At 41.6% G+C, this 16,984-nt stretch overlaps 1 protein-coding gene across 2 annotated transcripts in view; it reads right to left on the reverse strand.

Moving 5' to 3' along the window:
• Positions 1 to 16,984, reverse strand: part of chchd6 (coiled-coil-helix-coiled-coil-helix domain containing 6) — a 209,723-nt gene that overhangs the window by 131,049 nt on the left and 61,690 nt on the right. For both annotated transcript variants that reach the window (XM_031901175.1, XM_031901176.1), the window contains exon 6: positions 14,575 to 14,658. In XM_031901175.1, coding sequence (XP_031757035.1) covers positions 14,575 to 14,658 — 84 coding nt within the window. The remainder of the gene's footprint in view (positions 1 to 14,574; positions 14,659 to 16,984) is intronic.

Genomic DNA, 16,984 nt, shown 5'->3' on the forward strand with positions numbered 1-16,984 from the left:
AGTGTACATAAGCCTACCTGTGCCTGCACTGGAATGAATGAGATAAGCCCGGGTGCAGACACATGGGGCCGATATCGGCATAAAAACGTGAGAGAATGCAAAGTCTCACGTTTTTATGCGTATTTTGGCTAAATGTGCCTACACCCAAGCGTATTCCATTCATTCAAGTACAGGCACAGGTAGGAGCGTATGGCGATATTTTCGGCAAGCGTTTTTCCGCTTGCCAAAAACATATGCCATACGCTATTTGTGGCATCAGCCTTAGGACAAACTCCACTGACCCCAAATGAAATGACCGTTAATTAGCAAATTAATGAAACTGTGTATGAATTGCTTCTTATAGAGTAACATCAGCTGTTTATATTGAACACACAAGGGAAATTGCAATCTCTAGCAGGCTAGTACCTTAGAACATGGGGTGCACCATCTGTGTTGTTCCCCTGTGAGTGTTTGCTGGAAGTCATATGGAAGACATTCCAACATTGGTGTAACTTGGTCAAACCAGGGACTGTGGGAACAGTCCTTCCTCTCGCATCGCACCTCCCTGGGTCGCAATGCGTTGTGCTGGTATTTTAAAAAAAAGTTAGAAAATGGCCAGGAGAGGAGGGAATGCAATACAGTCTGCTGTATAGCTAATTTTGCCACTGCATTCCAGCAGAAGCACAGTACCGTCAAACCTGCTCCTTATACAGTATATACATGGAAGTCATAGTGTAATTTATTTTGCCATGAATGCCAATCTTTGCTGCCTCCCTGCACACTGAACTTCCTGCTCCCTTGGGTTCTATACAGAAACCACACAGACTGCAGCTTTTCCCATTGCCGCTAATTAGGGTGCTTACGCTCTTCTTTTCAAGGTGATGATTGCTTTATGGGAACGCTGTAAAGAGGGAAAAGCCATAAATGAAATGTGAACGTTCAAGCAAGGCGTTTTTACTCCGAGGACACAATTTAAGACTAAAATAAAGCGTTAAGAGACGGGATACAGAAGCAAACACTTAGCTGCTATTTGCATGGTGGCTGCATGTAATTTGAGGTAATGTACAGTACATCAGTCAAGCAGGCACTTAGATGGGCATATACAGAGCGGCGCGCCATCTGACATCTGCTACGTTTTATATATCCTAATAGAAATGTTTCTTGAGTTCATCACATTACTAGTCATTTTCTCTGCTAATGGTTTGAAAGGAAATGTTCCTCGGTGTTCCCACTTCTGAACTTTATGGGTTTTAGCAAGTATTGGATAATGGCAGAATTAGCGAGTGGGTACTCTTAGCCATCTCCTAGTGCTAGCCACCATGCGCTGGTGTTAAATGCAGAGACGGGATCTTTCAGGGTGTGTATTTATTTGCAGAATAGGCTTCTCCGCTTAGAAAATTGATGGGGCTTTAAAGGAAAGCAATCAGTAGGGACTCTATAAACCCAATTTACATTGACAAACATCCTTAACCGGCATATTTTTGGGTTTATGTTGATGCCAGTGTGCCTAAGCCAGCTGTATTTGTGCAATCATGTCCATTAATAATAGATTGTTTTATTTCCTGCCCTTCCTATTAATGCTCAAGCCTACAAGCTACAAATTACATAGAGGGATACACAGAATTTATTTACAATAAAGTGCATTTGCAGAGTGGAAAAACACTATACTGGAATTCCCAATACCTGATGTTGTACCTGTATGGGTTCTTTGTAGTAATTCCTTTCCCACAATTCTTGGAAACTCAGTTTATACAGGTTATTTATGCAGTGGGCAAAGGTGCAATTTTCAATTTTTCCCCATAATGCAGTGTTTTTCCCCTCAAATGCCAGCGTTGTTGTGGACACCAGGGGGGAGTTATGACATGTTAAAATTAGAAAGCATCAACAGGCAGAATAACTGCTTCCAAAATTTTATTTCCAACTGCTGTGCAGATTTCCAATGCAATTGTCATGTTTTTGCCCCCACAGTGCTGCATTATCTGCCATAATTCCAGTGTTGTTGAAATTACCAGGGGGAGTTGCACCTGAGGCCCAAAATTGATGCAGTTGCATTTGTACTTGTACAGAATTTCGGTGAAATTCTTCCATGTCCAGTTGGCGTCATTTACAGTATTCAGCATCGACTTGTGCGCCTCACCCTTTAGGTGGAACTGGCATAGGAACACGAAGTAGGAAACGACGATACATCAAACCAACATTTCCTGATCCTCGGCTTAGAGTCACATCAGCCCTGGACCTAGTGGAGCTTACAATTTAATTTTCCTGTTGCATTGACACAACAAAAGTCAGAAAGATTGGAAGCTGCGCACACTTAAAATGCAAAAGGGACCATAGCTGGTTTATTAGCCACAGATGTGACAAGTATTAAACTTTTTTTTTTGGGGGGGGGGGCTCCCTTTATCCTATTGTTTAGACTATTATCTACATTGAGACCCTGCCAAGGGTCTATGGAATGGTTCAAGCACCACAAATACGTGTTTTTTATTTTGGAGTGCCAAGGTAGCAAATATATTATCCATAATCTGTGGAACAGCAACTAAATATACACTTCTTTCAATCTCACCATCAATTTACCCACAAGAACATTTTTAAAGTGTGGGAAGAAGTCAGAGTGGACACAAGAAGAACATACAAGATCAGTGGAGACCCCTGATGAGACTCAAGCTCAAAACTCTAGGGGCACAAGGCTGTTATGTTACTTTGCCATGTAGCTGCCCACTATGTGATTCTGAATCAATGTACAGGATGCAACTGAACTCCTATCAGATCCATTACTTGTTAGGCTGGAAAAATACTGGTTTGGTGGCAACCCAATTCCCACCTCACATTACAGGACACCTTTGGCAGAAAACATATAAAAAGTATATTGTTGTTCGTAACAATTAGGAGATGTTTTCAGTTAATACATGAGAGATAGTAAACCCAAAGCCCTTAAGCAGGTGCTGCAGTCCCACAATAGCTAGAGAGTTACAGATTGGACATCATTTATTTATATAAGGGCCAAACTATTCCAGCACTGTCAGGGGTCCCCTCACCCCTAACCCTGGCACTGCATGATAGAATAATTATTATTTCCTCTGCCAACATCCTCTTGTTTATGGTGCATATGGATCTATTCCTAATGCATTATTTCCTTCTAATTATAACTTGGTCCTTTTCCCAATCATTTAAATTTAATTATAAAAGGATGTTCAAAAGATGTTCCGCACATACTGTAAGACCCTGTAGCATATGGCTGAAATTACAAGGCTTGCATTTATTTCCAATTATGACAGTAAAATATATCATCTTTGGTGTTTCATTAAAGAGACAGTAACAAAAGGAAAGGGAAAGGCAAAATGCCCTAATAGCATTTATAAATACAATTGGGGGCAATATAATAAAAGCTGAAAAAGGTCTAGTAAGCCATAGCCACCAATGAGCAGGTAGCATACTGGTTACCTATTTCAAAGTAAATGTCTTAATGGTGTAGAGATAAAAGTAATAAAAATATTTTTGTGGCAGTGTTTATTTAATGACAGTTTTAAAGGACAAGGGAACCTAAAACTTATTAGGCACCCCCAAGTGATGCTAGCCTCTGATCCAGGGTACTTTATGCTGAGAACAACACCATCGTCTTTTTCTGGCCTCCCTAGAATCCTCTGGCCGCCTTGGGCAAGTACATGTACAGAGCCCAATATTTTCTCTTGCAAGTGCCATTTTAGAATCAGTGTAGGCAATGTCAGACTGGGGTGCCTGGGGCCCCACCACCCCAACCACTGAGGTCCCCCACCTCTGTCACGAACCTTGTCCTATCACAGACACTGCAAACCAATCCTCCCAAACCAGTCCCGGGCAGGATGTGGGCCTGGGGAGGCAACGCCCCTGGGTGTTCTCCTGGTGCCCTTGCAACCCTAGGTGCAGAAGATAACTAGGAGATCAACACCGCAGAACGGCGCTCAGCATAAAGTAAACCAGGGTGTTGTGTTTGGATGAAGAGGAGCACTGGCCTAGGGTAGGAGTGCCTAAAAACTTGATACTTCCCACCAGTGATTTTTGGTTTCCATCTCCTTTAGATGCCACATTTTTGTGGCTTTTTCTTATAAAGAGTGGGGCTCGGCCCAAGCTGGGGGTAAGTTTGGCAGCAGATCCAGAAGCGCCTCTAGTTGGTGCATGAAGATAAATAGGGTTCCCACCTTCCAATCTTTTTTTTACCAGCCAGTTGGCTACAGCTGAATAAGATGTCAAGCCAATCATTTCCATATTTAGTGTCACTGCTCCTTTAAAGGCAATTTTAAGACGACATCAGACGTTTTGCTGTTTCAGATATCCAAAAAAAAAAATAACTATCCTCAAAATCCTAATCCTCTGTTATCTGAATATCTGCATTCATCCTATCCGCAGAGGTGATAAAAGGAAGAGGAACTGACCGCGCGTGCAGATAAGTCTGCTTGGGGGTCCGGGGAACAATACTCAAATTCAATTAGGCGTTCTCCGAAGATCTGCAAGCAAGCCTCAGTATGAACCCCTTCTCACAGAATAATGATCTCGCCACAGGGAGGGAATAGGGTGAATCTTAATTCCTGCCTCCCCTGGAGACTGGAGAGAAAATGATCATATCATTTCATGGCAAGGACAGCCGAGCGGCGCGATTAGCATTTACACACAGTAGCCAAAAAACTGGAAAAGCCTTTACAAGAAAGGGCCGGTACTTCCAAGGAACTCATTTGTATTTAAGAAGGATTCAACCTCTGTTTTGATTCGCTTCAATTAAAGTGACTGAGATGTTTCTTCGCTATAAGACACCTCACTATCAACATTTGAATGAGTACGTACGGCGGCACGAGAAAGGCTATACAGTAAGTGCCAGCTCTCAGCTGTCAGTTTCCGCTGGAAATGTGGAAATGCCTATTATAAAGATTCAAAAGTTTATAGTAACATCTGACCAATGTCGAAGGTTGTATCAGAATGCGAAATTTCAGTTAAAGATGAAGAAGTAAAAGCTGGAAAAAAATGGCTAAATCTGTAAAATTCAACCAATTTTAGTATGGTGACACTTAAGAAGGCCCTTAATGTGTCAAGCCAAGTGTAAAATACCCCCCCAGGCTTTTTTTTTTTTTTTTTTGCTGAAGCTGCAATTTGTAAAGCTGCACAAGGCTGGCACCTGCCTTAAAGGTCAACTAAAACCTTTACAGTAAACATATATCGCAAGAAATGCGGATATATATATATATATATATATATATATATATATATATACTGAACTTATTGTCCAGGCCCAGATGTACAGCAAACCTATACCAGTAATTATCCAGGCCTTCAAAACTGTTCACAGGAGCTCTCTATCTTGGATATCTTGGATCTTGCTAGACCATCTTTGTTGTATCATTGCCACTGCACATGCTCAGTGTGCCCTGGGCTGCTGTTAGAGCTTAGAGGTTGATAGAAATCATTAAGCATGAAATAAGCCCAGAGAATATGATGTAAATCAGCAGAAAGGACAATAGGGAGCTATGGGGGGCATCTTCAACTTCAGAGGCACAGATCTTCCATGCTAAAGGGCTGTATTTGGCCTTTTGGCATTGAAGTAAAGTTAGTAAAGCCACCCAAGCAAAGCAGTAAAGGAACCCAAACATAATCAGGTTACTTTACAAGCACAAAAGTAGGAGCAAAAATGGACACATTCGTGTGAATTTATGTCATTAAAGAGATACTGATACATCCATATAAAAAGTCATAGGAGAATGTCTGTATTACTAAAAAGACTGGGTGCAATTTTTTTTTTTTGCTTTTTTCCAAAGGTGCCTCCCCAGCCTAGCGGTTCATACCACAGCCAACACTCTGACATTGCTGGATGTCTATTCAGTAAGCTAGAGTACTGTTTTCCTTTGTACTTCAGTTTATGGAACAATTTCCCGCCCAGCTGGACCAAAAGAAGAGCACCTGGTGCTTTTCCACTGGGCTGGGGCACCTTCGGAGATAACTTTCTGAGAATACATTTTGGGGCATATTGTTTTTTTAGAAATATTGACACATTCTTTTGAATATTCAATGGAACGTGTCAGTATTGCTTTAAAGGTACTTGTATCCAGAAATCCTCCCTGCACTCCCACATGGTTGCCCTCGATGCCCCTGCAGGCATCTTAAATTCTGTTCCAAATTGGGCTCCTAGGCTCAAGATCCCTGAAGTTTCCTTGGTTGCCACTATCAATAAGTGCAGTAGATTTGTGCTGCAATGTCATTTTGATGCCAAGAACTGGAAACAAAGCAATCCCAAATCAGAAAAATGTCAGTGTAATCCTATCCAATTTATCAAAACATGCGCACACACGACTACAGGCGGTTTGACACTGCAAGGGTCGTCTTTTGGGTTTGGGGACTGTGATACCGAGTAATAGCTAGTGCCAGCAGGGTCCAGTACCCCACTAGGGACAGCTCAGAACAGTATTACACAGAGGACAGGAACCCTAGCAATACAGTTATTATTGGTATGTACTAAACATTAATATATTGTGGGGGGTTTCATGCTTTTGCATATTCCTTTGCAAGGCAGTAATGATAAATTGGCAAACAGAGCTGATACCTGAGAAGTCCAAACTCTGTAGCAACAATACCCCCAAACTACTAAAAATGTAATGAAACAACAATATCGACCCTCTATCTCACATTACATCTCTTGTACAATCTCGGCTCTGCTTCCTGCAGCCAAGAACTACTTTACATCTGAAAAACATTACAATTTGGAAAAAGCTACATTATTTCCTGTGCGGGAAATGGCACATTTGTTTTTAGTTCCCCAATCACTTATATAAGCTACAGTACGAGAGCTCTGAAATAATTAGAGAATCAAGGGTACTTGGCTGCTTGCTGAAAATTGATATGTTCCATGTTCTTTTAACCAGTGGGTGCTGGGAGACATTTTGGGCCGTGTGTACGAGGTCTGGCACCCAGATGTTCAAATATGTCCATGAACAGTGATTGTAGAGCTAGACAGAAGGGGCAATTGCCCTGGGGCCCCATAATCAGCATGGCCACTTTACAACAAAAACATAGCTAGATTTACTAAGTACATAATATACATCAGGTATATCAGTGGCAACTCCCAGCATAACCCCGACAACCTTAACATTGATTTTTTCAGCCACCCAGGTGGCGGTCCAAGTTGTGCTAATCTAATTGTTTGACCCTTAAGTCAATAACTGAACCTGTCGTGCCGACCCTTCAACAACGGACTGCATCAATGGCTCAACATGGCTCTGGACCCCTGGGATTTTCTGTCTTCCCAATTAATTTCTGACAGTGCCAATCAGTTCTTCATCACAGAAGGCTGCTCAGTCAAAAAAGTATGGACACTTTCATGGGGTTGCTGCAGTTATGCCTGTTAACAATCTTAAAGAACTTTTCAATCGATTTTTATTATTTATTTTTTAATTATTTGCCTTATTCTTCTCCTGACCCTTTCCAGCTTTCAAATGTGGGTCACTGACCCTGGCAACCACAAAACTATTGGCCTGTGAGGTTACAATTTTACTGTTATTATTACTTTTCATTTCTTATCTTTATATTCAGGCTCTCCTCTATTCATATTCCACTGAATTCAATCCACTCTGGTTGCTGAACAAAAAGCAAAATAATTAGAAAAAAGCAAATAAAAAAAGACCAATTTCAAATTGCCTTATAACAACACTCTCTACAACATACTAAAAGTTAAGCAATGACCTCTGGTTACAAAGCCTACTTCCTGCTAGTTTCTTTATAGCGCACTATGATATAATGGAGGGCAATAGGGGTGACAGGCTGCCCAATGTGTATATCCCTTGATGGTTAAGCAGTTCCACCCATTTTGATCATGTCTTTGGGGTAAGGGTCATTTTCCACCATTTTCCCCTTACCTCTGATTACTGCACAGGTCTACTTATTTAGGCTTAATGAACTGACCAATGGCAATGCAGATGGACAGATCTCTGACCATTCAACCCACAGATTAAATAATTGAATAACGAGCAGTTGCTTTCATGCCCAGCCGCTTATAATCTACTGCCAATTAATAATGCTAGGTGTGGTTACATGGCCAAGATGTATAGAAGATATAATATATAATGCCCTTTTCTATTTTTGTTCTCAGATAAATGTTTCCTGCGTGCAAGCATTGGCCTCTATGAAGAAGGAAGGAAGGTTGGCTCTTCTTGCCAAACCAGCCCTTATGAAAGATAAATAGCATACCACTGCTTCATAATGTCTTCTTTGATCAGAATCATCTGAGAGAGAAATCTTTCACCCTTCCAGGCTGCCCGTAATATCGGCCACATATTGTTCCATTATCCTTATACTGCGATTCCATGAACAATCAGCAGCGAGATCCAGCCAAACACATTTGTACAACTTACTGCTGGCTGCTTTAAGCCTTCATAGAGGCAAACTTCATAAATTGTCTTGGCTTCACTGATGGGTTTTTGAAAGGCAATCGTCATTCTTGTGGAGATTTTCTCCCTTCTCATTCCTGTGCTCCTGCTGAGCTGCTAGCAAAGCCGAACGCAAGCTTATTTCCAACCAAGGCATTCTCCTGCTTATTGCTCAGCCTCCCCCAAGACCCTCAACATGGATACAGTTTCTTTTTAGCTTAAATGAGTTGCTTTCCGCCAGGTTATTTTCTAACCATGAGGCAAGGGGGTATTTCATGGACCGAAATAATGAATCTCTGATATTCTCATACATTCCAAGTTGTTTCAATTATAAATGGAATCAATTGATTTACAGCAATTCCTATTCATCTGCAATTCCCTCACCTTCTGGTCTAATTCCTGGAACTGGAAGTACTTTGGTTTCCATGTTGTGTGTTTATTCTTCTGTCACATCCCTTACACATTCTCAAACCTATATTAATATATTATTACTCTGCTTTTATGGGCATTGTGTCCTACTTAATTGATGCTGAGCACAGGGCAGAGACCCGACAATGGAAAAAGACTAAACAGACCAACTAACCAACAGCAGTAATAGAGTTGTAGGGGGTCATTTACTGCTGTACCCGAGATGCACAAAGTGCACAGTGCAAAGTTTCCAATGCAATCTCCATTTTTTCCCATAATTCCTTTGTTGTTGTAGTTGGGAGGGGGAGTTGCAACTGAGGCCCATGCATCACAGCTGCACACAAATCAGACACAATTGTGCTGGACATTTTTTAATTCCAGTTGGTGTTGATCCAGAGGTGGTGGTATCTCTAGGGATCCCGTGTGTCAATAAATGCAACATTTTAACCCAAGTGCCTTTAATGAATGGGATTTTAAAGAGATACTGACACAAGAAACAAAACCTTTTTTTAGATCTATCATAAAATTGTCTTTGCATGCTGTTTATAATTTAAACTTTTAAGAATTTGCCCAATGCTTTTACATTCCCTATCTGATCCCCCATGTTCCTCTATGAGGGGGCGGCCATATTTGTTCAGCAGGAGGCCGTTAGCATTAGAAGCTATAACTGACAGGCTGAGAAGGGACAGTCAGGTTGGCAAAACAGTCAGGTTTAGGGACTTCCACTAACAATTACGTACAAAAACAGCCCTAATATTGAAAAACCAACTAAGGTAGAGTAAATAAAAGACCCCTATAAAGCTACTACCTACTATTAGTAACACACTGTGTTTAGATGCTGGAAGCCCCCTTTTAGAAATGATTTAATAAGTTTGACCAATGTTGATATAATTTTCAATGTAGTAATGAGCAAAAATAAGCAAAATCCTGCATTATTTCAATATTAACTCTGACTAGCCCGCTACATTAGTAATAATATGGATTTTGCAAGGCTCCTCAATACTGATGCCTGATGAAGGGGTATGCCCCTGAAACGTTGCTGCTATTTTTTGAATAAGCACGCAGGGGCTAAGCCCCGCTTGCATTACACTTGTTGTGCCGGTCAACTATTTTTTGCGGGACTGTGCTGGGAGTGCCGACTCTCTGGGCTGTGCACCGAGTAAGAATTGTTGGAGGAGGTAAGGGTGTGCTGGGTGAACTTTCTTTGTTTTTTCCTCAATACTGGTACCAGTGGCATAACAAAAATTTAGGATAGGCCCAGCGCTCACCACAGCCCCTACCCACGCTCCCTTTCCTGCCTGCCAGCCCACTCGCTCATTAGGGTGACTTGCTTCCCGCCTGTTCGCTTTCCGACCCTGCGATCCAGGCCACTCTGTCCCCTGGGCCAGCCTTCCCACAACCACAGGGTCTGCTTCCTCTATATTTACACCACTGACAGATGTATTCCTGTGGGTCAGATAGCAGTTAGGTAGGAATTATGTGAGGGAAGGGCTCTTTTTACTCTTGCTGCTATCTATGTTGTTTGTTTAAGCTTCTTAAGGATTATCCATTCTACTCTTAAAGAAGAAGGAAAGGCATTTTTGCGTTTTATTGCCAATAGATTTGCCACATTAGTACCACCTAGAACAATATATTTATTCTGCAGAAACCATTACTGTACCTGGGTAAACAGCTTTAGAAGCTTTCTCTGTTTGCTTAAGATAGCAGCTTCCATTTTAGGTAGCTTCCTGCTGCAGCTCTAGCCACTATAGCTGAGATCACACATTCCTAAGGGAGGGGGGAGTGAGTTCTTAGCATTCTGGTGGGAGGGGGGAGCAGGAGAGGGGAGAGAGGAGAGAACTGCGCAGACTCTGGCTCCAGGAATTAAGGATGTTTCTGAGAGAGGAAGTCAGACACTGGAACATCATGTTTACAAAAAAAAAGAGAAATCCTGTGTTTCTTTTGACAGAGGACTGTAAGTGCTTATGTAAATACAGCTTATGGCTGTATTTACATAGACCTTTCTGATGAAGCTTACTTAGTTTCTACCTTTCCTTCTTCTCCTTTAAAATGAATATTAAGCCAAATAAAACATTTGGCACAGCAGCAAATGTAACTGTAAACAACTTCCCAATAAACCTTCATTATTCATTTTAAATTATTTTAAAGTTATTTATAAATGTACCTGTACCTGTCTGTTCCTATACTTTACACTGCTGATTCTGACTACATGTAACACTCCTGCAGCAGCTCCCCTCCCACAATGCCTTGCAGCCTTCTGCTATTCTTCTTTACAGGTCTCACATAATATCCCATGCATTGTGGAACATAAGAGTATTGGCTGGAGTGCAAAGCGCAGTGCAGTGAGCAACAAAGAATAGGCAGATTTTGCTTTCAATAGCAATTTCCATTTCATTTTCAAACAATTTTCAAATAATTGAAAACACATACTGTTAAGTTGTTTAAGAGTTACATTTGCTTTTATTATGTCAATTTCTAAATAACTTGAAAATGAATCTGTATTGGAAAATGGTTCGTAATTCCATTCGACTTAACAGTGGCAAATGTGACACTTGGGTTTACGTCCCCATTAATATCCTCCAATTCGGCGAAGTTATTTATCCTTTAATGTCCAGTAACCGCCTCTCAATTACAGTAGTTACAGTCAAGATATGATTAACCCAAAGGTACAGTTGTTGTATAGATATTTTAATAAAGCGGCATTCATTCACATTCCCCTCCCCCCTTTACTAAATCTATTCATATTTCTGCCAGAATCATTTGATAGTGATTAATGAGAGGAGGGAGAAACAGAACAAATTTATTTTTTAACCTTAGCAGGGCACAAGAACAGCGGCTCTATTGCTTATTTAGTTAGAAGGGATAAAAGCGCTGTCCTGGTGCGTTTGCATGTGGATGGGGGCGCCGATGGCTCCGGCACGTGTCACCGTTCCAGAAACACAATTATATTTTGGACAGCTAGAGCTGGCTGGTGTGTGCTGTGCCCTGTTTATCATCCCCAGCATACAGGCAGCTTGGCTCAGCGTGCATTTATACATGCGACTGCTGAGAGTGACAGCTTAAAGCCTTCTCTGTGCAACCGAAGGGTGCTGCAATTATACAGAAAGCAACTAAACTGGAAGAATTTTAGGGAGAACTTGGCATTAGGTTTCATGCCTGCACAGGGGCCCCATTTATTACTGCAGAGAAGTAAAGGTAATATGTATGCTTGGGAGAAATAGAAGTACAGGTATGGGATCCGTTATCCAGAAACACGATATCCAGAAAGCACCGAATTACGGAAAGCCTGTCTCCCATAGGCTCCATTTTAATGAAATGATTCAGATTTTTAAAATTGATTTCCTTTTTCTCTGTAAAAATAAAACAGTGCTTGGTATTTGATCGCAACTAACATATAAATAATCCTTACAGGGTGCAAAATAACCTTATTGGGTTTAATTCATTTTTTATTGATTTTTTAGTAGACTTATCTGGAATACCCTTGGGTCCCGAGCATTCTGGATAACAGGTCCTATACCTGTATTCCAAGGTGCTTTTTGGAGACAAATGGCTGTAGGATAATGGTGCTGAACTCAGGGATGGATTTAGGGAAGGGGAGAGATTGTGTTTGCCCTGAGCCCCCAGTAACACAAGGGCCCTTTACTGGAGAAAAAGCAGACAAAAAGTATATCCATCAGGGTGTTTTAACCTGCAGCCCTCCAGCTGTCATTAAACTGATGTTTGGGAGTGAAGAGAGATGAAGGTGAAGGGACATCCTTTATTCATATAAAGGAGAGCTCTCATCTCTTTTCAATAATTTTTATTAGCATTTCAAGTTATACAGAATAGACCTCAAAATACAGCAGGTATACAGGTACCTGACCTGTTATCCAGAAAGCTCTAAATTATGGGAAGGCCCAGGCCCAAAATGGCAATCTGGAAGCTCTAGCAAATGCCACTGGGGCTGCTATAAGATGCCACAGACTGATACTTTATATTTGGCATGTGTGAGGCTATTTGGGCCTTTGGGTAGCTGAAATACCAGACAGAGCCCAGTCTAACAGCACCAGTACCTGCCACTGGCAGCACAAAAAAACAACCTTACTAACTTTATGCTAAAATTCTTTAGAGCTAAAGCTAAAATTCCAGTTCATGGACTTCAGAAACAAAGAAAAATAATAATTGTGGCAGATCACAGCAGTCCAACACTGCACACATTATTATTATTCTGCAGGGAACTTCTAATTATTCATCATTTTAAAACAATGAGTTTAGAACTTGGTGTTGTTCATTTCAATAAAGCACTGATTTCTCCTATTGTAATGCAATGAACTTTGTGTAATTGTTGCACAGTAAGCATATCAAGACAATATGTTATAAGTATTCCCATATATCAGGCCAGTCGGGGTTGGACAGGGCCGGCAGGCCACCAGAAAAAAAAAACCCCGGTTGGCACTGCCGCTAGAGGATCACTGGGGCACTTGTGGCCTCTGCCAGCCCAGACTCACTCCCTGCTCCACCCTTGATTACAGTTGCAAGGAGGGAAAAGATATGGTGTGGGGGGGAGTTGGAGGCTGGTGGCAGGTTTCATAAATGGAGACACGATTTTGCATCTAGGGTGGGGGCCCCTAAGGTGGCAGCCCTGGTGGAACCGGACACCCCAGTCCAAAACTGATGGCTGGTCCAGTCTGTTGCTTCCAGTTCTTGGCTGTTAAAAGATGCTATATATAAATAAAGGGGAGTGGGAGACTACTGAGAGCTGAAACCTATTAGCAGTGCTGCAGGCTTGGCAGGAATGAATGGGCAGGCAGTTTTATTCCTGGGCAAACAAACAGAAGCGGTTTGTGTGAGTGACTGGCTGGAATCTAAGGGGCAAACTCAGGGCTGACAAAGATTAATTTTGGGGGCAAAGAAGCAGTGGGAATATGTAACAAAAACAGTTACAGACAAAACAGGCAATGTAAAGGCTGACCCAGACATGTTCTGGAGTAGTGAAGCATTGGCGGCTTAATAGCTGGAAGGCAATAGCAGAAGGGCAGTATAATGAATGTGTAAGGAAACAACTGAATTTAGTAGCACCAAACAGAATACAAATGGGTCTGGACCCTCTTGGCCTTTGTCTCAGTGTAATTCTGGGACTTGCAGTTCTATAGCTGAAGGGAAGGAGGAGGATGGGGACGGTTGGCCATACCTGCTTTAGTCCAAGCTCCATTCAGATCCTGCTGAATACTCAGGAAAGTGTTACTCCTGTGAGTGTTATTCAGGGAAGTGTTACTAGTGTTACTCCTGTGTTATTCAGGGAAGTGTTACTCCTGTGAGTGATACTCCTGTGAGTGTTACTCCTGTGAGTGCATGGTGGCAGCACAAGCGAAACAACAGTCAAAGGGAAGTGTGCACTTCATCCTGGCATGGCATTGGGTGCTATAACAATGTCCTATACCCTGTTAAAGAGACAGAATTTTTTATTTATTTTGTCACTAATAGTCCTTTTATTTACTTCTTTATCACTCCCTCAACCTTCAGGTTCTTTCTTTTGTACAAACAAATGAAGCATGCTCCATCAGCTTGTGTTTTTTATTTACAATAAGTTATAATAATTCCAAGTTATTCAGGGCTCTTGTGTAATATATGTATGATATATGTATGATGAACAATCTCTGTGACGCACATTAATAAATATTAATACAGCTCTACATACATACATACATATTAATTATATACACAGTAGTCAAGGCAAGGGTTCACCAGTAACCTATGAACATAATAATGAAAGAAATGATTGTATACAAGACATAATAATAATATCTTCTACTGAATGGACACTGACCTTCTTCTCAATGCTGGACAGCTGCTCCCTGTAGAAAGTGTTTAAGCGTTGCAGCTCGGCTTCTTTCTGCTCAAGTTCCTTGGCCTAGGAAATATGGAAAAAAAATTATAATATTTGCACCAAAAATAACAGCAATTTTAAGAGCAGGACACTAGGGAGCAATGGGGATGTCTGAATAATAGAACGGCTGTAACATTTGCTATGGCGGCTCAGAGTGAAGGATACTTCTCACTGTTTATGTGCCATAAGCAGAATGAAATTTACCTAGTGACACCCCAGGGCGCTCTACAATGGACGCAATGCAGGGTTGGAACTAGGCATAGGCGGAAGAGACTAGGGTGCAACAGTATTGGGGTTAGGGATATACCTCTACTGTCTCTTGTCCCCACACTGCTTGCTTGACTTTTACTCCCACCCCCATTATTACTGAGCGTGAGGGCAAGGTGGCCGTGGGGTTACCAAGAGCACCTACAATGGAAAGCACATTTTGACGCTATTCATTAGGGTCCTTGTGTCAAAACCCACAATAACTGCACCTGACTTGTGCCCAGTGAATCGGATGTAACCACACTTTGGAACACAGTCCGGAAGTGACACAATCGTGTCAAAATGCAATTGTGGCCATTCGATACATTATGAGCAATTGTAGTGCATGCAACTAAGAACAAAACACTGCAGAAAACAATGCATTGTGGGAAAAAAAAACTTGTCCTAATTTGCCTCAAAATGAAAGCACAATTGTGTCTGGTTTTAGAAACCCCTTTTACCCATAAGGAAGCAACATATGTATAAATGGGGTCATTTACAAAGTAAGGGAACTGTACAAAGTACAATTTCAGATGCAAATTCCCATGTTCTTTACCAATAAAACACGGGTTTAGTGCAACTGTGGCAGCTCGGAGCCTGGCACACTGTTCGTAAATGACTCCTTTTATATACAGTATACGGATGCAGCCATCAAGTTTTCACATTTGGTCTGACCATGTCCAGACACCATTTTTGAGTGTTAAATCCTGCCTGTAGATGGTGCTAGACTTGCCAGCAAAACACAATAGAAAATGTCACAGACCAGGCACCACCTGTTTTTTTCCTCCCCAGTATTAACAGGAAGATACATAATACGACAACATGGTAAACACACTTGGCTGCATCTGAATGCTGCGCCTTTATGGGGCCCCCGTTGGCAGCCCTGAGTGTGATATATATAAAATCATAATACATTATTAACCACTATACACAAGGCTTCAAAACAAGAAAAAATTATTCCTGAATCTGACGGCTGAAAGGGAGCTATAAATGATTCCGTAGTGTTAACTTAAACCGATTTCATGGTATTGCGGCTCCAACTTCCCACGGAAACACAAGTTAGCAGAGGATTATGAACATATTATAAAGCGCCAACGCATGCTGCATGCTGTGCAATGGAATAACAACACTCTGCAATGGAAAATGGAAACATAAAATCGATAGAAGCAAAAAAAAGAAAAGCTATTAAGAGCTCCTTATGAAAAGCTTGTCGCTTACTATAAATGTATCAGTAACTATTTACATGCATGGAAAATGTCTTGCATACTCAGAGTTAGGACTTGCCTCTCTCATAAGGGAAGAGGCAAATATCAGAACTAATTTACTGCTTAGCTGAAGCTTCCCTCAGAGGTGGAGGATTGAACCAAATAAAAGAAAAATCACTTTATTTTCTAATGTGTTCTGTGTGACAACAAGAACAAAAAAATTAGAACAAAGTCGAATTAGTAGAGATTAGGTCTAAAGGCGCACCTGGAAGGATGCCGCCCTATCCAACAGCATCGCCCTGATGCTTTATGGCAAAAGGATTCTGCCTCGTAGCCTGAACTTTTAAGAGCTGTCAATGCCATGAGCTGAAAAGCATTGTCGCCACCACCGAATGAAATAGCCTAGACGTAAGTGCTTCCCTAGGGCTAAGATTTGTCTTTTGAAGGCTGGCAGGGATTGTTAGGGGAGAAAGATTGCATCTGAAGGCTTCCTGCTTTTCTCCTTCCCCCAGGAGCGGACTGCAATGGGTAAACAGAAAAGGCTTCAAGAAGTTTAGGCTTGAGTGTATTTGGTAAGGAAAAGGGCCCTGTCTGACTTGCCGTGTTTTAAATGTCAGCCTCATCTGACACTCAATGAGCCTGACACAGAATCCCAAAGAAATCCTGCAGGCGAGGAATGCTTGAATGGAAGGGTAAGGGGGAAAGATCACTGCTGCTCAAGGATGCCAATTCACATTCAGATCAGGCTGTGGGTGACTGATACCATTTTGGAAGCCATTTGTTGGACTGGGTGGCTTTTGCAATGCTTTTGTCTCCAACATTCAGAATATTCATTGTACATCATTGGTCCTGCCCTTTTCCAAGTTGAAGTTGGGACCAAGGAAGAAGCTGATTACTGG

Source organism: Xenopus tropicalis, chromosome 4 (genome assembly GCF_000004195.4).
Source record: "Xenopus tropicalis strain Nigerian chromosome 4, UCB_Xtro_10.0, whole genome shotgun sequence".
Taxonomy (NCBI): Eukaryota; Metazoa; Chordata; class Amphibia; order Anura; family Pipidae; genus Xenopus; species Xenopus tropicalis.